Source organism: Molothrus ater, chromosome 4 (assembly GCF_012460135.2).
Source record: "Molothrus ater isolate BHLD 08-10-18 breed brown headed cowbird chromosome 4, BPBGC_Mater_1.1, whole genome shotgun sequence".
In the NCBI taxonomy this organism is placed as follows: domain Eukaryota; kingdom Metazoa; phylum Chordata; class Aves; order Passeriformes; family Icteridae; genus Molothrus; species Molothrus ater.
The window spans coordinates 21,792,151-21,819,849 of NC_050481.2; the positions used below are offsets into that span (position 1 = coordinate 21,792,151).

General features: G+C 40.9%; 1 protein-coding gene across 2 annotated transcripts in view; it reads right to left on the reverse strand.

The window, feature by feature from the left end:
• Positions 1–27,699, reverse strand: part of UNC5C (unc-5 netrin receptor C) — a 247,875-nt gene that overhangs the window by 66,458 nt on the left and 153,718 nt on the right. For both annotated transcript variants that reach the window (XM_036381742.2, XM_036381741.2), the window contains exons 2-3: positions 25,496–25,717; positions 7,715–7,858 (exon numbers count right to left, since the gene is read on the reverse strand). In XM_036381742.2, the coding sequence (XP_036237635.1) occupies positions 7,715–7,858; positions 25,496–25,717 (366 nt within the window). The remainder of the gene's footprint in view (positions 1–7,714; positions 7,859–25,495; positions 25,718–27,699) is intronic.

The following is a 27,699-nucleotide window of genomic DNA, read 5'->3' on the forward strand; positions in this document are numbered from 1 at the left end:
GTCACTGATGCTCTATAAAATGAAAGAGAATCCACAAGCTTGTGAAAACTCTTCTCAGTGCATTTATTCCCAAACTTGGATGACTGATTCTTAGTTCCAGAAACATGACTAATATTATAAAATGGGTCTCTTCCATCACTTTCCACAATGTGGATAGAGTTGAGAGACAACTTTTTGCTTCAAAAAAAATCTAATAAATACTGAATTGCAAATCTAAATGTAAGAAACCCTGCGCTGTCAGGCATAGTTTGGCCTTGCTTTAATGTTCACAGCTGAGTCTGTGACTTTTGCAAGGGGATCAATCGCACTGGTGGGTAAGCAATGGAAAGATTAGGTACAAAAACCTCTTCCTTTTCCATTTTGTTCTTGTGTGGTTCCAGCTCTATTATTAATTACATCAAACCAGATTTCCAGTGAGACAATCACAGGAGTGTCATCAGTCTGTAACCCAGGGGATCCCCCTGCAACCTCCATCAATGCCTTTTCTAAGTGTGGTGTCTTGCCCTGCAGAGTCCCCTGCAGTACCAGCTGCACACTGGGCATTGATCAAAGCCTCCTGCCCTCCTCCAGAGCACTGCTGCTCACAGAATGGCATTGCAGCTGGACAGGCTGGGCTCTCAGCCGGCCTATGTCTTGGCAGCTGGAGCTGAAGACTGAGGAAATAAGTAAACACCTCAAAATTCTGTCTTAATCCTCAATGCACAACTCTGTGCTACTCTTTCCTTTTCTGGAGGGGCTGTTTCACTTCTGGCCAGTCCTAAAGACAAATGTTGCAGCATCATGAGGCTGACACAGCCACCTTCTCAGTCTGGAGAGGAACATCACGGATGGTGGAACTTCCACCTTTCCAAAGATGCCTGGCAGCTCGTGACTTGGGCTGAGCTTGCCTGTAGCCCTCTGGTGGCCCACATAGCCAGGAAGCAGCATGAGCTTCCAAGGCCAAACAGCTGAGGGGGACTGCAGCAACTTCTTGGAAGTGCACACCTTGTTTTGGGGATGCAGGCTGCCCTATCCACTGACCTGGGCTACAGAATGAGGAAAGGAACATCTTTTGCCTGCCAGGCTACCATCTGCAAGACAATCTGCATGAGCTCAGGACCTTCTCTCCTCTTTTATTTCCTTTGTATTTTCAGCCTGAACAAATGGGAGGTGCAGACTGGCCAGCCCTCATTCTGTCAATGGCATCTTCAGCCAGCTGGGGATAACAGTATACCCCAATGACTCTAGAGACTCACTGCTTACAGATCTGCAAGAAAATAATTTCTTTCCTCTCCCCTTTTTACCTCCAAGCTAATTCAGACAGGTGCTCATAAGACTAAACTGTCTTTTGCAACCCAGCTTCCCTGTGGGCTGTGCTTATAATGAAGGATGACCCACTCAACACATTTGGTATTGAAACAACTGTAAAAAATACAAGTAAACAAACTTTGTCAAGGATCCACTGAGCAGATGGGTTCCCAGGTGTACCTTGATCACACTGTTCTCCTCTTCTATTTTTACTTGATAGCTCACTATTTTGTTGTAAGCTTAACCTGAAAACCAACTTATAAACTTCATTCTGTTCATTATTTTATTTGGTGATTGAAGATGGACTCCTAAGTTTCTTGTTTTTCAAATAAATCTAAATGTAATGTTCAAATGACCTAAGCTCAACAGGTGACTTTTTACACAACAGATGTGCTAAAGGTACTAAAGACAGACATTAGAAACACCAGGTGTACATTACAAATTCACATGTAGAATTTAATTTACAAGACACTGAAACACTAAAACTGAAAACTCTTTATGTAACTGGTGTTTTGTTGTTGCTCTTCTGATGCAACTAACATAACTCACACAGTTGCCTGGTGACTACTAAAATACAAGCAAAAATTTATTAACTTCCTGGCTGGATCTATCACCACTAAGACCCTAATCAGACCATACTGAAAGATGACAATTTATTAGGCATGACAGTGTAGGTAGGATATTCTCAAAGCTCCTATAGAGGGATTAAATTGCTGTTAATTCAGTAAAGGAGTTTCCTTTTGTTTTTTAAGCAATGCAAATACCAGGTTCACCCTAATTTATAGAGTTGGCTCTTCCATACAGTGCAACGTAATTTCTATTTATTACTATTGCAACTGCATTCTTAAATTAGGGAGTGGTCACGCCTGTTAACTTGGGAAGTGGTACAGAAGAGTGCTTTTCAGGAGCACAAGGAAAGAGGTAGGTAGGACTGAATATGCTAAATGCACAGTTAACCTCTCTGCTGCCCTTTCTGTAATCTGCTGCTCTTCAGTAATCTCAGCTCAAGACCACATGCCTCAGTCATCCCTTTATTAACTCCAAGCAGCGGATATTGATTAGTAGCAACTTAAATGGCACATGAGGAAGGAAGGAATTAAGGTCCTATCTCTGCTAACTCTCACACACACTTGCCTAAGTACACAAACCACATTTTAATGTTTTTTCTTAATACTGGATATCCTGGATGTACCTTCCCATGAACATTTTCAGTTGCTGACCTTCCTAGCTCCCTTCTGCTTACCTCAACATCCACCCAACTTTGCTCCTATTGCAAAGGGCTCTAATGCTTTAGTGGCTGCAGAATGTGTCCTCACAGCTCTGCTTGGATCAGGTATGAGAAGGGAGGGAAGAAGGGCACTGCAGCCATGTGCCATGGAGCATGGGCCCCAGCACTACAAGGTGAGATAAACAAGTATCACTAAAGAATATGTGATTGTTTCTCATATCTGCTCCTTTGCATAACTGCAAACCCCTTGTAAGCAGAGATAAACCATCAGATGAACCAATCTAATTTTCTGTACTGCATTTATCTTATCAGTATACAGTATCTGACATGCATATATTAACTGCATGCCTTTGAAAAAATTGTCTGGGAGAATAAAGGCTTTCAGATAAGTACGTGGGAAACTAGTACAGAATTAAAAAAAAAGATTAACAAGCACAGTTCCTTACTACATCAGGGCTTTTAAAAATCTTTTTTCTTGTTTTTTTTTTTTTAATTCTGATTTTAAGATAGTGAATAAAGGAAAAGAATAAACTATTCACATCCATTACACCAAAAAGGATAATAGAAGAAATAGAAAAATATAGAAAAAAGGTAATAGAAATACAGAAAAAGCTTCTATTTTCTCATAGATGTTCAACAAATCCAAAACCTGGGAGCAGATTAAGGGCTTAAATTTTTACTATATTTTCTCAAGGAGAGCATGGGTTAACATCATGAAGTCAGTGAAGCTGCAGCAGTACCAAAGTGGTGCAAATGAAAGCTCTATGCACAGGGGCTCAAAGCAATTTGTCTTAGCTACCCCTTTATTATCTGATCTAAAAATTAGGTCAAATCCTGCAGCTATTGTTTAGGCTTTATCAGATGTATGTTCCAGTGGGTTTGACTCTACTTTTGGTTACACAGGCGCAGATCTCATTCATTGTTTTAAGAGGAATTTTGTCCCGTTCAGTTTTATCTGCTCAATGGCATCAGCTCTGTTACAGAAAATTCACATAAAGCTTTATATTCGGCTGCATTTTTCACAGCTGAAGGTAAAGCTGCCCAAAATCCCTCCTTTCTCCCTCTCTCCACAACAGGAAAATTTTTTAATTGAGCAGGAAAACTGTATCAAAACATATTAGTGACTTCTAAGGCTCCTCATAGGATTTGCCTAGAATAAATCAGAAATGTACAAATAAATAGGAAATGTGTTTTAGCACTTTCCTAGGCAAATATCTCAGAAAATTTATTGTATCTTTCCAGCTCTACCAGGATATGTACATTAGGTATCACTACTTTTTTGGTTTCTGATACATCTAAAATGGCAAAGTGAAAATTAATCCTGACAAATCTGCTGGTTTAAGAGGATGAAATGCTCAGCTCTGCTCTCATGGGGAGACTGATGCCCCAAGACAATGAATTCCGTGAAACAGGAAAAACATGCCTTTGCAGAAACAGCCTGCACAGAAGGGAGTCATTTCCCAGCACACACATGATCCAGGAGTGCAACAGTGATTTGCTGTTAAATGCCCTGAACACTTAAGGAAGCTGGAATGTTGTCTTTAAACTCAGGCTTTTTTCCTGCCTGTATTGCCAGCATGGGCAACCTTTGAACGTCAGCAGCATCTTTAGTCCATATTTATAGATCATTCCTTTCCTGAATAACTGAAGCTCTTGGTCAAAGCAATGTTGCAATTGATTTTCACAGAGAACTTTCATTGACAAGGCTGTTATGTACTTTCTGACACATGCCTGACCCTGTATTAAACAAACACAAGCTGCTTTTCCAGGATGCACATTTTTCACACTTTCAAATTACTTTTCAGTTAATTCTATTACACGCTCAGTGAACAGTGATGCTAGGTGCTATTTTTCTGTTTGTTTGTTTTAATGGAGTGCAGCTCCAGCCCTTGAGAGGACACAATAATTCCAGAATCAGACGTAAGGGCATAAGGGAGAAAAAACAGAAAGTGGATAAGGAGAAAAGGAGAAGTAAATGAACAGAGAGAGGGAGAAAGGGGGAGAGAGAGGGGAGAGGGAGATAGGGGTGGGGTGGGAGAGAGAGAGACAGAGAAAGAGGAGAGAAGCTTTTCCTAATGTGCTAGATATGGCTAGTTATGCTACAATTGCACCCGTCAAGATAAAATCACCAGGTTCGGGTATTAAGATAAATAATTCCACTTAAGCAGTTTACATGCTCCATTGGCCCTCACCTCTCCCAAAGGTGTCAGGGCTCACTCTTGTGCCAATTAAAAGGGAAGACTGCACTGGTGACAAATAAGCAGCTATAGCTACAGATTGATGTGGAGAGTTGGACTCTTCTGTCCCTCTTAAGATTTGGACATCCTTGATTTCCTGGATTAATAAATACTGTATAGAACCTACATTGTATCCCAGCCTCATGGCACACTGTGTAGCCATCAGAATGCTTAACCAGCTGGATTGAAAGTTTGTTATGACACAATTTTTTTTTTATTGCCAGTGCAGATTCAGTCCTAAGAAGTCAAAGTAGTGAATGCAGATGAGTGTTGGTGTAACTGAGGTTAAAGCAGTGGACTTGCAGACCAAATGACATCACAAAGTAAGGCATATTCCCCACATCATCTTTCCGAGTTCTCAAAAAGTAGGTTGGAGTTACCTGACAAATTTATAGAAATCTGTGAAAGGAGAATTTTGCAGAGAATGTGCTTTTGTTGCTGGTTTAGAATCCACAGATTGAAGGACTCATACTTCAATCCTTAATCCCAGGGACTCTAAGTGACCTGCCTATGTCACAGCTGTCCAAGAATCCCAAATTCAGGGACAAGAGGTTAAAAAACTTTTGGTAAAATACAAAGCCACATTTGAGTTACAGGCGTCTAATATTCCCTGGTGTTTGTTTAATTAGATTTTCTGGGAAAAAAAAAGCCATTAAGACTCTGGAAAAATCACTGAACTGATTGTTCTCCTCTTTCCAAAATATAGTAAGTAAAATAAGCAAACTCTGTATTATGGGCACCTTCAATAGAAATGTGGACACCTGGGAATGTCAGTTGATATAAAATAACTTGCATTGACACATAATGATTATGTGTTACATAGGAATTAGGTGCACAGGTATGCCAGGACACAAAAATTACTTAAATATCAAGTAAAATACACTTAAGTATATATAAAATACTTCCAAACTGTGTTAATTTAATGGGCATCTGTCAGGGCCTACCTGGCAGGACATGAGACTCTACTGAATGAGTTAACTGCAGAGTCATAATCTAAAAAACCTGTTCAAACATTGCTAAGCCTCTCTGAAGTGCTGACTGCTTGGAAGAAAAAAAGAATTGAAACCACTCTCTTTGTTTCATTACAAAAAAGGGAAAATCCTCAAAGTTTTGAAAAGCTTCCTGTCATGAGAAAGCAATATGCACACGTGTAATGACATTTCTGCTTTTGCAGGAAGACTGTCTTGTACAATAATCTTAATTCTCCTTAGCCCTGGGGAAATTCTTCTCTGAGGGCAGGCCTATACTTAAAAGTACAGGTCCCTATTTCCTATTTTACTTGGAATAAAAGCATTCAAAAATGGGTATTTAAATAGCACCTCTGAGATTTGTATCTGGATGTTTATACAGAAGGTACCTCCTCTTTGAGGATTTAACCAAGTAGTAGTTTCTCAAGAACAGAAGGAGAATCAAGCCTTTAATGGAGAGTTATAATGACAGAGTGCCCTTCCTCTAATATGTCTGTGAAAAGGTTTATTTGGCTGGAAGAATTTCTTATGCTATTATAAATTGTTAGGCACAGTGCAGGGAATATAAGTAGGCTGCAAATCCAGCTTCCAATGACCTTTTCTCACAAAATGTGTTTTTGCTGAGTGAAAGCAGTGGAAGAAAGGCAATTCTAGATGTTATACTTTTTCCTATTATACAGAACAGTATTTCATCATGTGAAAGAGAAATGGGAGTCCCCAGTGTGACTACTCTATTATAAAGAAAAGCACCTCTTTGAAAATTAATGAACATTAAATATTTGTACAGTCAAATGAAGATCTGTTTTCAGGGAACTGGTTACCCTGTGTTCTTGGGGTCTAAGCTGGGAATGGTTCCAAATAAATACTGAGGCTAGTAGCCATGAATAACAACGATGAAATACTGGGGTTCAGATGACCACTTTCAAACTCATATTACCAATCTGATCACATGATATGCTAAACACACTTTTTTCTTTGCTAAGGAACAGCAGCTCTATTATCTGACTACAGTGATACCTATTTTCAGCTTTACAGAAAAGAGCCTGGGTGTTCTGGTGGGCACCAAGCTGACATTAAGTAAGAAATGTAGCAAATGTGGCTAATGATGTCCTGGGTTGTGCTAGAGAAAAAGCATTGACAACAGGTGAGAGAGCTGATCCTGTCCCATAATTCAGCCCTTGTGGGGTCACATCTGGAGTGCTGGGATTAGTTCTGGGCTCCCCAGTACAAGAGACACATGAACATACTGGAGGTAGTCCAGCAAAGGGCCACAAAGATGACAGCAGCAGCTTTCCTGCAAGAAAATGCCAAGAGAGCTGCGACTGTTCATCCTGGAGAGGAGAAGGCTCAGAGGGATCCCATCTACCAGATGAGAGAGTGCAACAAAGACACAGCCAGGCTCTTTCCAGTGATGGGACCAGAGGCAATGGAAAGAAGATGAAACACAGAAAGTTCACTCTGAACATCAGGCAACACTTTCTCATTGTAAGGGTGACAGAGCAGTGGCACAGGGTGCCTAGAGAGGTGGTGGGGTCTCTTTTGTGGAGATATTCAAAAGGCATTTGGCGATGGTCATGGGTAATTGGCTCTATGTGTCCCTTCTTGAGCCAATGGCTGGATCAGATCACCTCCAAAGGTGCCTCCCAGACTCAGCCATTCTGTGGCTCTGTGAAAAGAACAGCTATTGTCTCTTTCCATAGCTTGCTTTTTTAAGGTTCCTACTCATTAGCTTCAGGCACTTTTATGGGGACATAAAACTGCTGTACTCAATTAATACTAGTTTTGATGCCACACATAGGAGAATGAGGTTTAGCTCCTAAGAAGAGAATAAACTGAAACTCTTGTGAATATTTCTGAAGGCCTCAGTTTCAGTATGCATCAACAACAGCACAAAATACAGCGTGGTTGGAAACGAAACATCTCCCTGAAAAGGCAGAGACTGCACATCTCCTCAGGCAAGCACCACCACCCCCAGTGCCCAGCCGAGCACTCACAGGCAATGCGGACGTAGGCCTTGCGGCTCTTGGTGGTGCCCGCGGAGCTCCAGGCTACGCACTGGCACCAGTAATCCTCCGGCCCGAAGAGCTCCTCCACCTGCTGCCGCGAGATCTCGATGCTCACCTCCCGCACAATCAGACCTGTCAGGGGGCAAGGAACACTGGTCAGCGCTGGCCTTACTGATGGACAGAAAATGAGTGTCATTGCAGAAATCTGCTTGCAGAGATGCTGGGAGAACTTACATTTCTCTACAAATATCTACTCAGCAACATAGACTGTCATAAGGATGCAAAGGGAAAGAAACTCCCACTTTATCTGCGTAGTGAGAGATGTGGGTGAGTGAAAAACTAATTGCTGAGATTTTGACTTTCATCACATACAGCATGTATTTTAGACAAATTGGAGGAACAGCACCTCAGCTAATATAAATTGTACCGCATCTCTAGGACAATTTACATCAAGGGACATTCCAGACCAGTTTTATTTTGATATATCATAAAACCACATAATCATTCAATTTATATGACTTCCTTTGTAGCCCTTTTGTACTTCATCTCTTTTTGCTAGACAGACACAACACAGGGACAAGTCCTGTTCACTGTGACACTGAGCTGCCACGAAAATGGATTTTAGGATGGCAGAAAATGTCCTGATACTTCATAATGATGAGCATATGTGCTGCAGTATGCTTATTGCAAGCTTATTGCCTTATACTTCAGGCAAGTAGTGCCTTATTAGGGCACTACTACTGTCACATATGCTGCAGATATTGGGGTATTTTTAAAGGGATTTTATAACACAGTGAAACACAATTCAGTGCCTGGCAGTCTCTCTGGCCCTGCCCTCCATAACCCATCTCAGCACAACCCTCCCCCAAACCCACAGCTGCACCCACGAGGACAGTGACCCATTTGCCATCCTTCCAAGCAGACCGAGATTTGCCCACATTTCCCACACAGTGCTCTCTCTGGGGAAGACTTTTTACTTCTTCTAAGTGCAAGGAAATTTTGCGGTGTCTCAGACACTACTGTGAGCATCACTGCAAAATGTGTGGATCCTCTAATGACAACCACTGTGTTTCACACTGACGCAACTCCCTTCTCTGCTTCAAAATGCACTCCCTGGCCTAAAGGCTCTTAATTACTGGGTGGGGGTGGGAGAAAGTGTTTACACCTTTTCTCAGCATATTTGCTCTTTGCTGATGATGCCAAAGTATTGACAAATTTCTAATGCATAGCTGCCTGTAGAGAACACCGTGGCCATTTCAAAGATGCACTCTTGCAAACAGCCTTGAATAAATAAATTCATATACAAATCTTTTGTGTAGTGAGATTGATTTTCTTTTTCTTTCTGGAATTGCCAGGAAACTGAACTGAATTATCCTTGGATCAGAGCATGCAGTTTTTCCCCATCACCAAACACCAAAGGGCAGGTCCTTCTGCTGAGCACAGACTTGAGCCTGTGGAGGCCAGCTCCCCTCAGCCTCCTGCCACAGGGCTTACAAGGGGATATTCATAAGGTGAATGTTCCCAGTTGTACAGCATGGCGTGCTCCTCAAGCGCTGGAAAGCAGGCCAGGCCCTTTGATTTGCCTCCAGCCTCACAGAGGCTCCATTCAGGGAGCCAGTGATTAATTACTGTTTGCACACAGTTGTGCGCTGCCACTGTGGCTGCATGCTGCCTGCATCCCAAACTTGGGCAACAACCTAGCAGCAGAAAGGAATTAAGGCATGTAACACCACAGACTCCTCTGGTGGGAATGCTTTCTAATGAGATGCATTTTCCTGCTAGAGACTATCACAGCCCAGCTCCCTTTTTATTTCATTATCCTTGACATCTTTAGCCATTGAATAATCAACTTCTTTGGGGGAAACACTTGATAGCTCTTCTCTTTGAAATAAAATACTCAAAATATGGTAACAGCACTCCAAAGAATGGAAATCAAAGCAGTGTATGGGAATTTGATATGCAGTGAATACTGTGTTATAAACTTATTTTGCTTTGATGAGCTAATTAGGCTCCAAGAGGGGTCTGAGGGATAGCTTTTGTCCTGGTGAGAAGACCATGAAGAGGGTGGGGAGGAGCATGTACCTTACATCCATTAAAAATGTTATATTTTCCCAGTGCAACTGCTGCTAGCCTAAAGATTCAGCTCGTTCCCCCAGTTTTTACTGTACTAGCCCAGGGAGCTTTTGAAGGTTACAATATTATGTTTTTATAATAATGCTGATTATGACAGAGCTTGATGGAGCAGTGAACTTTGTTACCCAAGGGCCAAAACAAGCATGCTCATAATGACCATACTGGTTAATAATGATTATGAAATAGCTTTAACATTCAGGACACAAATGCTGTTTTCTGATCATCTGTGGAAGATACAAAACTATATTACAAATAGCTGCTCCTTATGAATGCACCAGCAGAACTTTTCATCTCAGACCCCCTGAGATGCTTTCTAATTCAAAATAACAAGCTACTCCTGGTAATGCCTTTTGGAATGGCTGAGAAGTACTGACAGGTTCAGATTATTCAAAGTGATTTGGTTTTTAAGTAGCATCAACAGTTGTGCCATGACCAAGGAGATGCACACCTTCTTTCCATAGCAAATAAATTCTACATCTTTCTGCTTACAAGCAAAAAACATCACCGTGTCTTGATCTCTAAGGTAAACTACGGTTCCTAGAGTTCAAATGTACAAAACCAGTTGGTGGTGCCACAAGATTATCTGGGATATAAGGATCCATGGCCAGAACTCAGAGATTTGATTCCACCACTGCTTCCCAGCACAACCCATTGGTGCCTTATTGCACAAACAGCAACACTGATTTAGGAGAAAACCCTCACCAGCTGAATCACACCCAGCCTCAGACCCTGGGGCAAGCACAAGGGGGGACATGTTTCCCTTGTTGTATCAACTCACAATCTTATTCCTTCTTCTAGCACCCTCTAACATCACCCCAAACAGAAAATCCCTTTCTAGGCCATATTGAAAACACTGCAATTTGCTGAGATATCTCAGATAGCAACTGCCTTGTTACCAGTTGACACACTGCTGTACATTAGATTTCACAGAGGAGCTCGCATACTCTGTCTGCTTTCATTCAGGAGTGTATTGCTTATCCATCTCCCATGGGCACCAAGTGCAGGAAAACCCTTGCATGATGACTTCAAACAGAGATCTTCATCTTATCTCTGTTGGACCTGCTTCTGCTTCTACACTAAAGAACATTAGCTAGAGGAAAGAAAAAAAAAAGGAAAAAGGAGAAAAAAAAAAGAAAAACCTATGTCTCAATATTTCCAGACAATGTGGCATGCTGCACCTCTGATAAACTGGCAACTGTTTTTCAAATTGCTTGATTATATGTGAGTGCACAATCTCTGAGAGCAAAATTAGAAGTTGCTTTATAAAATGAGCCCATGTGTTTTGTCCAAATACACTCAAGACAGACTAAGAGATTAGCAATAATTTATGCATCATATACCTAGCTGGTACTGGCCTTTGTCACTGCACTAAGTAAAAAAATGTCATCTTCTCACAGAAGGGTAAATCCTCTACCTGATCATCTTCTTTAGAAATATATTGGATTTTTCAGTCTAGTTCTTTATACAGCTAAGCTATATAGCAGGTGAAGATACACAACATAAATGTGGGGGTTTTTTTGAACACTTGAGTAAGCTGCACATTTCCAGAATTACATAATAATCACTTAGATGGTGGAATAACCCACAGGAAGTCGGGATATTCTATCACGAGCAATGTCATAACAGACAGAGTTGAAGGGAAATAACAGCAATGTGGGCAGCTAGAATGCTTCACAGGTTCCTTTTATAAATCCACAAAGACCTGACCAAAGGGATATCCCTGACATGCTCAGCATATAAAGCTGAGAGAAGAATAAGGAAGATGTTCAGAGTGGTGGTATTTGTCCTGCAAAGTCACCTGTGATGGAGCCATGCTTTCCTGGGAACAGCTGCCTGCCTACCAAGTGTTAAGTAAATGTTTTGCTTTGCTTGCACAGTTTACCTATTAAACTGCCTTTATCTAAGCCCATGAGTTTTCTCACTTCTACCTGCTGGATTCTCAGCCTCATCCCACCATGGGAGTGAGCGGCTGGGTGTGGCTCAGTCACCAGCTGACAACCAGACTAAGATATTCTTTTGTCCTAGTAGTTTTCGGTCTAGTTCAGGGTGGAGGATAGCAATGAAGAAGGCTCGTGACATTTGTCATAACTGTTCTGCAATTATGTCCCAGTCCAGTGAATGAAGAAGTTGTCTATATGTCACAATTTTTGCCTACTCACTAGCACAGCTTTTTCAATAAAATAAATGTATTTCTGGGACTAATACAACTTGTTCTCTAAAAAGGGGTAGGAAGGAACCAGAACTTTAGTTATTTCTGTATTTGCAGGCTATGAGGGATTAATGGGCAGAGAAAGGCAGAGGGTGGAAGGAATCTTTCTCAGTCTTCCTACTGCTAAGAAGGGAGAGGCAGTAGTTCATGGTGTATATCAAAATCTAAGTTAATGTCCCTCATGGAGCAAAAGGAAGTGTGAAGAGAGAATCATTCCTTGTATGCATGGTCTTTTATTATAACTGTATCCTAGAAACACAATAAAGCAAAGACACACTCCATACACATGGTCCCCAAGTGCTTAACTTAGCTGGCTATACAAACTGTGAGGTAGATTATCTGGTCTTTAGAGGCACAAATGTTATCCTTTTTAATGCTTGCGAATGCAATGCAATTGTAGATATTATGACAGATTATTGATAACTACAGATATAACTCCTGGCTTCCATATTGCATCCACTGAAGTAATTGGCAAATTTCCCAATGATTTTAAAAGAAACAGATTTGCTGATGAGATGCATTTCTTTCTAGGGAAATAAAAATATCTCAAGGTTCTATGACCATATAAGACTGCAACAAGACAATAAATGATCACCAAAACCATCAGAAAACAGAAAATTATGATCAATTAATCAAATGCAATTATTCAGCCTGGAGTCAGTCTAGGTCACAGAGTTAATATCTACACCTCACTAGGCATCATTCTGCCAAGAGACTGTTTTGATATATTTTGGCTGCCATTACTGTTCAGCATTTGATATTAATACCCAAGACCTGTGAAAATACTCCTCAGGACTTTGATAGAGTAATTTTGGTGAAAGTGCTACACTGGTATGTGTTCGAACCCTCTGGCAGAACAGTAAACAGGAGCTATTTAGTCGCAAGGCTAAACTGCACTTACAAAAACTCTAAGAGACTGCATGGATACTTTGTTTATTTTCTCTGTAAGTAGTTCAAAGAGTTTCTGTGCTTCTGTGCTTTCATTTGCCCAAAAGGTATTTCATTAATTAGTAATCACATACGCCAAAGAACACATTTCTCAAGGAGATGGAACTTCATGACCTACTGGTCTGGAAAAAGACATTGCAGTAATACCTGCATATAGATGGCAGGTATATCACAGCCACTGCCAATAAGTATGGAAATACAGCCCATTTTCACAAAGGTAACTTGCAATCCTTTATACATTCAATTTTGCAAAGTCAGTTCTCAGACCATCCTCACAAACCTGATATTTTGTGCTGGTGGTTCTCTCCCTGCTTAGACAGGCCCAGGTCCCCCCAAGTGGGTGAGACCCCAAATGTCCCTTCCCACTGCTTGGAGGGGATACAGAGGGCAGGGACAGTTTCTGATTGATGTAAAGAGGCTTTGTGGAGCCAGCAGCAGACCACCTCTGGGGTAGGACACTCCTCTGCACACCTATGAAACACTCAGGCTGGTATAGACTCAAATTATGTTCCTCATGTTCCTCAACTGACTTAAGAGTTCTAACAAAGCCTCACCAAAGAACCACTTAAAACAGTAGCATAGTTTTGCCACAGGAAAGCAGCCAAGACCATATGTCAAAGTGGTATGACTGTAAACAGATTTTATAAAAGGGAAACAGATTGGTTTCTTTTTATGCAATCTTTTGTCCTTTTACCTTTAATGGCAAAATGTAAGTGACCAAAGTAAAGAATTATGATCTTTTTACTTATGGATAGCCTGGAATGACCCGTCCAATTTATTTAATTGTTCATCACAGGTGCTATCAACAACCTGTGTCTGCTTGCTTTACTTGGTGAAGTAAATTTTTCACAAAGGTAAAAAAAAAAAAAAAAATCAGTGCTATGCAGGAATTTAAATTTATTTACCCTCTTGCAGAGATGGATTCCTTACAGTCAGAGAGTTCTTCCACTAGAATAAATCAGAGTACTTAAGCTATAGAATTTGATGTTTAAAAATGAATAAATAGGCTGTGCACAAGAACAGCTTCAAATATTAAAGTTCTTGCTGAGAAAAATGTATTCTGTGCACCATAATGGGACTGAGATGATTGCAGAATGGCACACTTTGCCTATAGCTTATTTTCTATATAGAGTACCTGCAATCTTAACAAAAGAGAGATAGACAGATAGATATCCAGAGATAGTTTAAAAGAGTAAACAGCTTTTACACCCAGCAATCCTTCACACTGTGACTGCCTACACCTGTATTGTCTCAATACACTGCTTTTACACAAATTGAGGCTGGCTGGCAATATGAAATAACTGTGTAAAGATCACAAGCAATTTTCCACAAATATTAGCTTAAATATTTAAATTAAAATCTTCCAGCTCTTTTTGGTCTCTTCGTAACTTTCTCTTTAGGAAACAGATACATTCTGAACTCAAATTAACACAGGTGAAGGCAACAGTGTAATAAAGTCAAGATTGCTCTAAAATCAGTGTCAGGTTTGCACTGGCTTGCATCCCCTACCTATGTTATCTAATTACCACCTAATGGTATTGAGTTAAACTAAAATCCCAGCTCCCCTGTTTTTTAACTGACTGACTTACACAAAAATTACAAAGGGCTGTCTTCAGAGGGATTTTACTTTGAATTTGAATTAAAGAACATGTATTCTGTTTAGGTTTTGTTTTCTTTCAGTGAAAACAAGGTGGTTTTGTTCTTTTCCCATTAACAACTGAAGGACCAAGTTGTGTAAGATGCAGGGGAGATTTCAAAACGGAGTTCTTGGATGCTGGTGGAAAACCAGCCATGTGCCCTGGTCCCTGCCAGCAAGGTGGGGGTGGCCAGTACAGCCCTGTGGTTTGTCCTCTTGGGAAGGTGAAATAGCCCCTCTGCTATCTCCTCCCCTGGCCAATCTCAGCAGCTGATTGCTTTACATCACCCTTCAACTACTGCTGTTTCATACCTTGGAACAGCATTGGATTGCTTGTTCACAGCCTACAAACTATTCAGAGATAAAAGAAAAACAACTCCCTCTTTGTTTCTTAATGAAGGCTATTTTCTGGTTGACAGAAGTTTTTGCAAATATGTACAAATTACTTCAAAATTCATTGCTCTCTTCCACATACAACAAACAATGTGTGCCTACAGTTGCCACATTTTTTTTCCTTTTTCCTGGAACAAAAGCATTAAGCTCTGGTATAGCAGGACTCCAAAAAAAACTCCCTATAAATATATATTTACATTTAACAATGGGCATCATAATTTCTGAACTCACAGAGGCTGAAGTCTAAGAGTAGAAACAATTGTGAATTGAAGCATCTTGACCCAAAAGTTATCCTGACACTAAGAAACCCCAGGTGTCATTCCCTTGCCTGGCTGGTGTTACTTACAGGGGGTGGAAAGAACACAGGTTGTCCACAGAGAAAAAAGCAGGACTATGAGCTCTGACCAGCTCCAGCTCTTGGGTCATAGCCCAGTCTTCCCTTCTTTTGATTGAGGAACAAGCAGCTGAGAAAAAATGTTGGTTTAGTTTTTTTCAAGGGCCAGGAAAAAACATGCCAATGGTTCATGTTTTACTTAAAGCAGCAGTTGAGACTTCACAAAGAAGATCTGTGCACTTTTCATTTCTGGTTCAGAGGATTTACATGCTCTTTTTAATGATCTGGGCCTTCAGCAGTGGGTAATGCTTCCCAGTCCCCAGCTTAGTGCTCATGCAAAATTGAAGCACTTTTGAGGCAGTTTAGAGCCTACAGATGAATCTCAATGTGCAGGCACAAAGAAATAATGGTTTAGCACTTCACAAGATGAAGCAGAAGAAATTATGAAAAAACAACAACAACAAAAAAGAAATCTATTGAACTTCAAACATCTGGGAAGCCAAATGAGAACATCTGAATTTTGAACAGCATATTTACATTCCTTTGCATAGTGAAGGGGGGGGGCAGGAAAATGAACAATCAATGGGCTTGTGTGTAAATTTATACATAAAAATAGAGATCATGTTGTTTATTTTACTGACTTACCAACTTGTACGTGTTACAGATTTAAAATATGTATCTGCACATGTATGTATATACCACATCCTCTCTGCATGGCTTTGAGAAGCAGAGACAACATGAAAATGCCTTATTTCTGTGAACTTGATGTGATGACACAGTTCAGTGGCTGGTGCAGCTATTGTGGGAACAAGGACAGTCTCAATGTGACACAAGGGGTCACTCGGGAGCCTCCTCAGCAGTTGTTTTCCTATTTTTTTATTCTGCAATGTGCAGGAACAGCAGGTTGGGGAAGAAGTTTAAGACCCCCATCATTTTTTGCCATTGTTCTGCATGCTGGGGATGGCATTTCACAGCTGACCTGGGTATGTTGGAAAAAAAAAAAGAAAACTAAAATGAAAAGAAGAAAAAGGCTAGCAGCTGCTTTCAAAGCAGCTTTGTCCACTGTGCTGTCAAGTGAAGTGACTTTCTCCAGACAGAGATGAAGCTCTGGGAATTTACTGTCTGTGCCCCCCCCAGCATGTATTCAGAGTTGTGCCAGGGCAGCAGTTAAAACACCAGCTCCTGAACACCAGGAGGTTTTTCTTAGTTTGTAGTGAACAAAGGAATGATAGCAGGAAGGCATGCAAAAAGGCAGCCTGGTGGTCACGGAAGTCCTTTGGTGTGTACAGCTGGGTACAGCACAGTTCATGATACTCGCCAGCTACAGGAGGCACCAGGGATGTAAGCAAGTTCCTCTGCAGGTCTGTGTGACTTTGACATGAAAAAAAGACCTTTTAAATTATGTAAGTAAATGCCATCAAAGTATCCCTGTAGGTCTAAATGCCTCCTTTTCCTCTTTTTTTCCTAGGTTCCCCACCATTCTGAATTCCAATATTGGTTTCCACCTTAGTTGAAAACCAAAAGCACTCAACCTAATTCCCCAAAGCAAACCTGATCTACTTCCAGGCACTGCTGTTCCTCAGGGATGGCAGTCCTTACTCCTCCTCAGAGGAGGGTGCAGCAACCAACCCAGGGGCAGCATCAGCATTCATTACAAAAACATAATTATACAAGTCACTGGGAACCCAAAAACTGCATTCAACCAACCAAGATCCTCTCTGAATCAAAACCTGGGAGCAAAAAATAGAAGAGGCTGCAAGGGCCTAAAGATTTGTATTCAGGGAATAGAAGACACAGAAGTGTCTGACAAAAGACTCACTTTCTACTCTTACAATCAAAGTATGAAGAGGATGAGAAGTTATGAGGAATTGTGAAAAGCATTCCAACAAAACCTGAGAAAGAACTGTACGTAACCTTGCAGGTGAATGGCAGCTCTGCTGGTCCTTACCACATCATGCTGCTCATTTATGTACAAATTGGGAATGCAAGGGAATGACAAAATGAATACAGACAGTGAACCTGCAAAGGCAGCACAAAATTAGATCCTGTGTGGGTCAGAGCTGCATGTGACAGGCACCTCTCCTTCCCTTCATAACATTAGCGATGATTTGGCACCCTACCTGCAGAGCAAAAAAAGCCTCGCTAAATCTGATCTATGTGCAAAGCTTTGCTCCATATAAATGCTTTTTTTCCCTAAAAAAAAATTAAAAAAGAAGTTTAAAAAGAGAAGGATTTCTCCAATGTAGTTTTAAGGAATAGGAATTCTTCAGCTGATGATTTCTCTGCCTAACGAGCTGATAGAGGAAAACATGGAAGATATCGCTCAGGTAACTGAGACACAAGCCTAGATAGACATCAAGGGAGTCTGGAAAACACTTAAACGTTTAGCACAGTCATTAAGACCCCAATGTCTCTAAAGAGTGTTAGACTACAGCCAGATCATCTGTCTGCATCAGACTGTAACTTCTTTGCATAGAAGTAAAAGTCAGGTATAATTTTGACTTTCCATTTCCCTGAGTACTTCCAGGTATTTTTGTGAAGGAACTACAGCTCTACTAATCCTACTCATTCTCATATTTAATTAACTGAAAAAACTACACTTACAGGATGCAAGTGTTCCTGTTCCATCTGCTACTGACTGCAGCACTTCTGCTTGGCAGCACACAAGACCTTGTCTCTGCTCCTCTTTTCCACCATGTTCTTCTTTTTTGCCACTACTGTATCTAAGAAACAGCTGTTTTCCATTTAGGCTGGTGGGTGCAGGATGGAGACTGGGCTTTGGGACTCATTTCCAAATCAAGAACACATTTATGAGCCTTTCAGGCATCAGACCACCCTTGCCACAGGGCTCCAGATCCCACACAAAGGGCTCAAAAAGAGCTGGAGGACAGGGATGGAAATAGGAAGCACTGCTGTGCAAAGTTGTGGCTAGTCTGAAGCTGTGGTGGGTGGACTGATGTCAGAAGATGTCTCTTGGGGAATTAATGGGATTAGGAGTGTGTAACAGAGGGTTTAATGAAGGAAAAACTTGGAAGAGAGAAGATGTAGGACGGAAATATTCAGGGGGATGTCCTCAAATGCTTTAAATGAATGTAAGAGGCATCCATATTCCTCTTCTAATTATTTTAAATAACTTTATTTCCTGTCTCAGATTTATTTTTCTAGAAGCCCACAGGAAACCTCCAGGACAATTAGGCAACAGCTGCAGATAGGAAGTTAATGCTGCAATAAGAAATAAATATCCTAAAGCTTTTATCTTTTGGTCCCAAAGCACTTTGCAGAGGTAAATCACAGAGACACTGAGTGATTTGCACAGATACATGATGAATATACGGAAAATGTGGAATGGGCAAATGACCCTTCCCATGGGCTCATCATTACTCAGAGGAGGAGCATGAGAGGGATTAACTTGCAGGAGGAGTAGCTCTCCCTGGGCCCCTTATTAGCATGCCTGAGTACTCTGAAGGACAGAGATGCCCCAGTCAGCTTAGCAACAGGAGGGCAGAGGGTTTGTGATGTCCACTGCTGCTGCCTGCAAAGGGGGCTGGGCACACAGGGAAAAAGCTGCTGGAAAGGACAGAAGTAGCAGAAGGACAGGCAGGTCCCAATGGCTATGAACACAAAAAAAAAAAGATGTCTTGGTCTAAGAGCTGGAGCAGCCTTCCACAAAGACTTAGAGGGACAAAGCCCCCACATATAACAGTTTGATTAAATAAGAAATTATTGGTATGTTAATGCACATACTGTAAGTGAATCCTATACTCAGTTGAGTTTAACTCAAAAATCCTCAAGTCTTTTGCAGGCCTCTAAACAAAAACAATCTCGCTGGGTTTAGGGGGAGTCTTGTTATTGCCTATGAGATTTGCTGCCAGAAGCAAATATCTGGTCCAGTGGTCGTATTCTGTTTACAAAAGTTTATCTCCCTTCTTCAGGTATGTCCTGACCTTAGCGATTTCTTCACTCACTTCAACACAAACCCCCGCTATTTTAAATGCGTATCCTAGAAAGTGGTGGCTCTCTGCCTCTCCGTTTCTTCTGAAGATCCAAAATAGCCATTTTTTCTACCCAAATATACTAATTGCTCAAGATAAAAGTGCAGACTTTGTCTGTTTGAAAACACTGTCTGCAGCAGCTTTGTTGTTGGGTATTCCCTTGATCTGCGTGAGAGGAAAACATGTTCCCAGCAGCTGATTTTGAAGACACAACCTTTAAGAAGAGAAAGCTTCTCTTGCAGCATTGATGGACACAGGGCTCCTCTAGCCCAGGAGAGCTGCCTGTCGGGCCACAGGGAGTGAAAGGCAGAAAGGAGATGGCCCAAGTGACAGCAAAAAATGTCTGCAACTTAAATTTCAAGTAGGAAAAAGCCCCATCCATTTCTTGATATGTTTTATGGAAGTAAAGAGCCTGTATTTCCCCAGAGAGTTCCAGATCTTTGGAGAAACTGAGTTATGTGCTTCTTTCTGCACCACCTGCAGCCTTTCAGACCATACATACATAAGCATGTTTCACTTGCAGCAACTTTCCTGAGAAGGAACAGACTTCAAATTATGAAAGAAAACAGATTGTAGTATAAGCTCTAACCCACATCCTAAAACTATTAACAGGAATATTTGGGAAGAGACACACTGACACATTTTTAAATTTCCTTGAAATGAACTGGATTAGGGCAGAGTATGAAGGAGCAGAGCTAAAACTTGGCAATATGTTGCTGAGAAATAATTATTTTTTATATGGGTGCTTGATGTCTGTAATGGATTTGATCCAATGATAAATGGAAAATAAAATGACTTGTGACAATGGTGGAATGAAAGCAATGCTTATTTATGATGTGTGCCTACCCTTACTAACATAACCCCAAGGTATTCTACCCCAGAGAATCAAAATATTGCAGGCTAAGTCTAACTGCAGCATTCAGCATTGACTATATATTTAGTGAAGTGAATAGGGAGACTGGCCACATTTGCTCAGAAAAATAGCTTTTTCCTTATCCTTTTGATTCTTCAGAAATACCACAGAAAATTAGGAAGCTACAGCATGTCAAGATGCAAAAAAGAGATTGAGCAAAAAAGATGTGTATGCAGAGAAAGAAAATAGCTGTAAGGAAAGGAAGATCTAGCGGTAAAAGAAATGAGTAAAACATTATCCCTCTACACCTCTCCCTGAGCTCTGCTTACCTGGGGACTGGGGGCACTGGGATTTTGTATTTGGGCTGCCAAATCAAGTTCTTCAACATTGTTACTCAAAGACATGCAATACTAAGAAATAATGGCTTTTCTTTTTTAGAAAAAATAGTAAGATAAATGAATGCAACTTCTCAAAATGAGAGGTTCTATGATGACCTTTGCTGTATAATCAGAAGTCCCAGCTTAAACAATGACTTTTGCCATTAGCACAATGTAGCCTTCTAATATGTGGTGTGACAAACACCAAAATAAATGGCTTTCATGAGATGTACACACAGAGAGGAAGATGAAGCAACAGAGCATTCTGTGCTGGAAGTGATTTTCCTGCCTCTCTACATGGTGCCAGAAGAACACAGTGACTGTGAAGGCTTCCCCACTGCTCTCTTGGCTGCAAGATCTTGTAAGAGCTGTTTTAAAGGCAAAAGGGCAGATGTCAATCCTTGATCTTTCTGTTGAGAGGGTGATCTATTAAAGACTTGGCTAGCTGGGTATCTACTCCCTCAACAGGCTGCCAAACCCATTGCTTAAGTTAACAAACTCCTATTTGCCAGATCAATGCAGACCCTATGTCAAAAGCTTGGTCTCCTTTCATTGGATCTGCAAGTCATCCAAAAATACTTGACTAATTGGGAAAGGTAATGGTGGGAGGTAAGAATTGGAATTTCAGTGGAGGCTACGTAAAGAAACTGAAAAAAACGAAGTCAGCTTTCTCTCTGAAAAGAAGTGCATATTTGTCCACTCCAAGTGCAGTTTGATAAACTCTCTTAATCAGACAAAAGGAAGGGGTCATCAGCAAAGTTCCCAAGACCTCCTCTCCCTCTGCATCCCAGGAAAAGAAGACAGACAGTGTAGGCAAACAATAATGCTGGGTGAATTGCCCAATATGTCTATTTAATTAGCACTTAAAGCATCACAAATGTTTTCTCCTTGCTTGAAGGAGAGAGAAGAACATGTCCCTGGCATTGCAGAGGGCAAGAGAGGGTTTATAGACCATTTCACCTTAATAGTCACAGAGAAAGTGTTCCAATGCATATCCAAACTAGAAAGACGGGGAAAAAAGCCCCAGATTTTTTTCTGCTTTTCTCTTGTGCATCACTGGAATGTGGGGTTTGATATAGCAGCATTCCATCCCTCTGGAAAAATGAAAGAGGTGCAAGACACTGATTTTCCAAACATTCACAGTTCTCCCACCACTGAAGAACTGGTCTGTGTGTCTTGGAAAATATTTCTCCATAAAAGCACACATACAAAATAAAAATCACAGAATTGCAGAATAGTGAGGGTTCAAAGGGAGCTTTAAGGTCATCTACTCAAATGCCCTACAATGAGCAGGGACATCTTCAACTAAATCAGGTTGCTCAGAGCCCCATCCAGCCCGGCCATGAATGTTTCCGGGGATGAGGCATCCATCACCTCTCTGAACAAGCTGGTTCAGTGTTTTTCCATCCTCAGTGCAAGAAAATCTTTTCCATAGTCATTTTCAGAGGTACAGTAATTTTTAAAATGTGCACAAACTGCTCTAACAATTATTGATGCTATTGAATTTCCTGCCCTGTAACAATGGAATTTTCTTGCCCCCAAAAGCATCAGTTCTACAGGGCTCCTTTTATTTTTGTTGCTGTTATATTTTATGACAGTCAGCCATAAAATCAAACGTGTTCCCTCAAAAGAACTCTCATCTCTGTTTTTTAAAACCAGTGCTTTTTTTCTGCATTAATGGGAAAATATTCCAGAGACATAAAGGCATAAAAAAGACAATGCCCTGTCCTGTATTTCATATACATAGGAAATGAAAGAGCCAAAATGTACACTGGACATTTCCAAAGCACCCATTTGACTTATTTATGAAAATGCTCAGCTTTTTCCATAAAGAAGAAAAATTCCAGTGATTCTGAGGATTTAAAAACAGAATGTAATGATCTTCTGTGTAAAGCCTCAGGTTTCTCAGACTCAATCAGTATGAAATATTTGCAAGGCTCTCTCTTCAGGCTAATTTAATTAAATGGTACTAGAACACCCTGCCACTATTATGGTTCTCATCCTGTCCAACCAGAAGGCAACAACTCCCACAGAGTTCCCAAGCATGTTCTTTACAGCAATGCTTTACCCACTGTTTAAAAAAACCCCACACTGCAAAGTATATATAACTATTACTCTCATTTTGTACCTTCTCTTCTTCACAAAGAAAAAAAATACAGAGAAAAATTATATGAATATTTATTTTCCTCTCTTAAAAATTAATACATATAACATTTCTATCTAGCAGGTCTCTTCAAGGAGAGCTTGGCTGCACTAATTCCATCTTGTGTGCCATTGCTATTGCTGTGCTGTTTTCTCTGGTCTTCTCAATGACACAAACAAATTTGCCTTATAAGAAGAGTTAATCATCTCTACATAGATTTCATTCCTGGGCACAGGTTCAAAGTCCATGAACACATAATCTTTTGCAAATCAAAACCTATTTCTCTCTTCCATGCATCATTTACAATTCCAAGGTGATGTACTGCTAGCATCACACCTGTATTTTAGTTCACTTTTCCTGATTACTCATCCTTTACAAAAGAAAGCACAAGTGACCTTTACTCTTTTCCTCTCATATTTTATTGTCTGTTTGCCTTATTTTTCTTTGCTTTGCTTGTCTGCCTAAAGAATTGAAAGCCTGGTTCAAATTCAGCAGCAGAATATCTTTCTCCTTAGGAGGAGTAAAATACCAGGAAAGACGGAAGCCCACAGTTTTCAGTTGCTGGGATTACATGACTGACCCTGCAGAAACACTGTGTAAGTGAGATGCCTTGGAGCCCCAGGTCACCCATGGGAAGTCTAGACCTGATCTGGTTTGTGGACAGTTTCTTCTGCCTCTCTTACCACAAGTCAGGAGGCAGCATCAGCAGCACCTAGGTTTGGACCTAGAGGGATCCTTACATCACCCTCTGGGCAGCTCAGTCATTACTTCTGTGCCCTAGGTTACAACTGCACTAGATAGTCAAAAATAGCAAAAGCAACCAAAATAGTCTCAAAAGTTATAAGAGTCCAAGGGCTTTGCCAGCCTGACTGGTGCAAGCTGCCAAGCTGATATCTCCTTCTTCGGGTGCTGGAATGAATCCTCACCCTCTCCTGCAATTTTTTTCTGCAGCTTAATCTGCAGTGAATATTGCTTCCATTGCTTTAAAGAAAACACTATTTTACCACAACCTTAATTAAATTCTTTACCCTTTTCTATACCACTTATGTACTACGAGCCCTAGATTCCAAATCTGCCTACAGGTAGGTGCACAAACACTGCAGCTGTGACATGCATTAACCAATATTCTGGCAACAAACAGTCTGACTGACAAATTTGGATTTTGATGACAGTTTCACTTTAAAAAGCTATCAGTGTGACTAAGTTTGTGGCTCTTGTGCTAATAATCTGACATGCACAGCTTCTGACACCCTCTTCCCTCCACTGAACTCCAGTAGATGATATTAATCTTTAATTGATAATGGCTCCCATTTGCATATAATTGTTGTTGTTTATTATGCAAAATATTTGTCCTCTGAAATATTTTGATGCTTCTCTTTTAAAGATTTACCTTTTACACTTGTAGAATTCAATTTCCTTTATAGCATTGCCAAGTTTTCCCAAAATGGGATTTTTGAGAAAAAAGAATGAATATTTCACCTGTAGAGAAAAACACTCATGTTTCTAAATGGTGATGTTCATGAAAACTTAAAAAATTAACAGAGTCATAGCTGTCCTTCTGTTTGCCCATCCCTTGGGCTCCCATGAAATAAAAAACCCTGAAGATGTATTAAGCAACATGATTTCTTTTTTATCATGTGTTTCTCCTGCAGTCAACTTGTGGAAAAGCCAATTTTTACAAATGAATACACAGGCCCCAAGTCTAACACAGACTTTATTTTTTTTTTTACAGCCTTTCTTCCTACACCAACCTTCCCTTTTTCAAGTGAGAGTACCAAGAAAAGCTTATGCTTTTGATCTCTGTGCAAATAAATGAGCTGAAACAAATAAAACCTGGTTCACAAGAGACTTCCAAGACATCTGGTGGAGTTATTTTTCTAAGTAATTAGACCAAGTGGTGGTGCAATTCCCAAACGGAAAGTACCTTCTCACTTGGTATCCAGTTATCTCTCAGGGCCATCAAAACATCAGTAACTCCTGCTTCTCTCCTTCCCTGTGTCTCAGACTCTATTGATTACCAGTCTTCCCAAACACTGCTTTATTACTCAAGTTTTTAACCCTATCCTCCCCCACCTTTTTTTTTTTTTTGTTCCATGAGGATCCTGTTTTACTTCCTTGAATGTCAGTGGGATTTCTGGTATTGACTGAAGAAGGATGCTAAGATACTGTAGCTCTCCTTCTTCCAGGCTCTACAGAGCAGGCAGAGCAGTGCAATGAATAACAGCAAGGTGCTTGCTCCGGATCAATAGTGCTCTAAAGTGTGCCCAGGCGTGCTTTCTCCTTCTTTCTTGCTGAAAACTGATTAAATTTCTCCTTTTTTTCTCATATCTCCCCAAGAAAACATCATTCTAGTAACAACCCAATTGCTCCTTGACACTTTGGGGAGAATGTGGTTCTCGGTCTGTGACAACATCACAGGGCAACCACTGTGAATTTGTGACACCAGGGAAGTGAACTGGGAGCAGACCTGTCTGAAGAAAGGAATTTCATTTCGTTTGTGCATTTTTTTCCTGGTTTTCCAGTTTCAGATTTGGTCCGGGTGCTCTACACTCCTGTTCCACTAGCTGACTTGGATGCAGGCACCACCTCTGTGCTATGACAGGAACGTTTTGTAATGCCAGATATGGAATTCCCAGCTGTAACAGGAGTAAAGAAAAGCAGCTGCCATATGCAACAGCTGCTAGATTACAACAGTGGGCTTGATATTAATGGTGTTCATTCTCATCCCTTCACAACATAACACAAACTCACCAGAGGTTTCATCTACTCTCTCGTCCACCACATGGTCCTTCTGATGAACCCACTCACTGTTGCACTTAAAATAGATTTGTGTGGCTGGGCTTGCTTTGCAGTACAGATTCACAGGCTTGTTCTTCACAATGTAAGCCTCTTCAGGTTCAATGAGGAAGTGGGGCAATGGCTCTGGAGGATCAGATGGAAAAGTTTCTGGAAGCTCATGAAAAAAGTCATCATCTGTAAAGAAATAAAAAAGAATCAAAATTCAGCTGGCAGATACTTGCAAAAACTTCATGAAAATTATAAAGGTGAATAGTTTTTGAATAAAATGTTATCTTAGGAGCATTCCTAAACTGAGGCTTAGATGCATTGCTGATTCCAGACTGGAAGAAACTGTTCTTTACATCCTGAGCATTCTTCCCTCTCTATGATGTGACAAGGTTGTGCACATTCACAGTGTGGGATCAGTCCTTTGTTACCATCATAGACAATACCAGCAATAAAGCTTTGTGTAAGTGCTTGGTAGAGTTGCCTGCAAAACCATAAAGAGAAATAATAGAAACTTTCAGAGGCTTCAAGGCCACATTTTCAATAGTGACTTATCACACTGCATAATCAGGTGCATGCAATAGCTACTGCCAGCTGAGGCTGGTCCAAATAGGAAACAGTACCTTTTGTTTCAGATGAGCAATTTGTAATCTGCTGAGGGCAAAAGTCTAAATGCAAGTCCCGTCTGCACCTCTTTGTTCATACTCTGACTCTCCTGCTAAGACTGCTAATGAAGGTGCCAATCTGTGCTTTATTTCCTCTGTCACTAGAACCTTGGTCTGTGCAGTCCAGCTACGGAGAGGACGCAGGAGCTGGGGCATGGGGCAGGGAACCTGTGAAATGGTGACATTTTGGGCAAACATGGACAGATGCTATTGACATAAGGAACCTCAGCACCTCTCTGGTGCTGCTGGTAAAGAATTAAGTCAATGAAAGTAGTCTGGAGAAGGAGGAAAAGAATCCATCGCAGGAGGCAAGACTGAAAACATCAAACGTGCATGCTTCCCTTTCTCCCTCCTTCTTCACAAATCCTCTTTTACATCCCCTCTGCCCCTTTGTGCAGAGGAACTCTTCCACATCAGAAAGCACCAAATTCAGCAGAGAACAGCCTTCTCCCCATCTACCTCCCCACCTGCCATCAGAGCACAGAAACATCCAAGAGACTCTGAGCAGCAAAGTGGTGGGGGGCACCAACTCCTGACAGACACACTAGCAGCGAGCTGGCAGCTCTGAAGGCCTCACTCCATCTCCCCTTTCTGCCTCTGGCACAGTTATCATTATACCTCCTGACAGATAAAATTCCAATTCAATAAAATTCCACGGAACATCCCGCTGAAAACCCTGGCTGGCTGTCTCCTCCCTGCCACTCTTCATGAAGATGAAATGTCAGACAGCTCCCTCCCCAAACCTGAGACCTCCCTGTACAGGCCCTGTCCAGAATTACAGGGGACATGACTCTCCTTCCAGATACTGCTTTTCAGAAAGACAAGAAGGAACAGGGACAGATGAAAGAGAGAGGGAAAGAAGGCAATATGGTACCCATCCATGCAGCTGTATGAAGGTAAACTGCATGTCTTTATCAGTGATGGGAATACCTTACAGAGCAAACCATTTTGTGAACCTCCTAAACTGCTTATGAAGAGAATATATGCTCACCTTTTTGTTTTCTTTTTTATTTCCCACTGCCCTTCATATTAATTGAAAAATACTCCTGTCCTTCTTGATGTCTCATTTTATAAGGAATATTAGGCCTGACTCACTACTGCATCACTCTCTGAACCAGTTCACTTCTATTAACTCTCAAAGATAGAAAAAAGGGCCAATAAATAAGGCCTGACATTCTTCTAGCAAAGGGAAAATCTGTGACACACTATAACACTTCCATTTCCATCTCCAATTAATCATTTCCAGATACTCAAATTAAATTTAATTTTTTATCACTTTCCCATGCTTCCTTTATTTCTGCAGTTTCCTTTTCACTCTGACCACACAAGCCTCCTTCCTCTGCAATCCTATTTCCTCTCCTCATTAGGGATTTCTTCCTTGTTCCATTTTACTCCCTGTTTTTTCCAAAAAGAAAGACGAGTTACAGTAAGCTAATGGGAGCCCTCATTTGGCTTCATGACAATGAAACATGTCTGAACTGAATCAAGAGGCTTTTTGGCATTCCT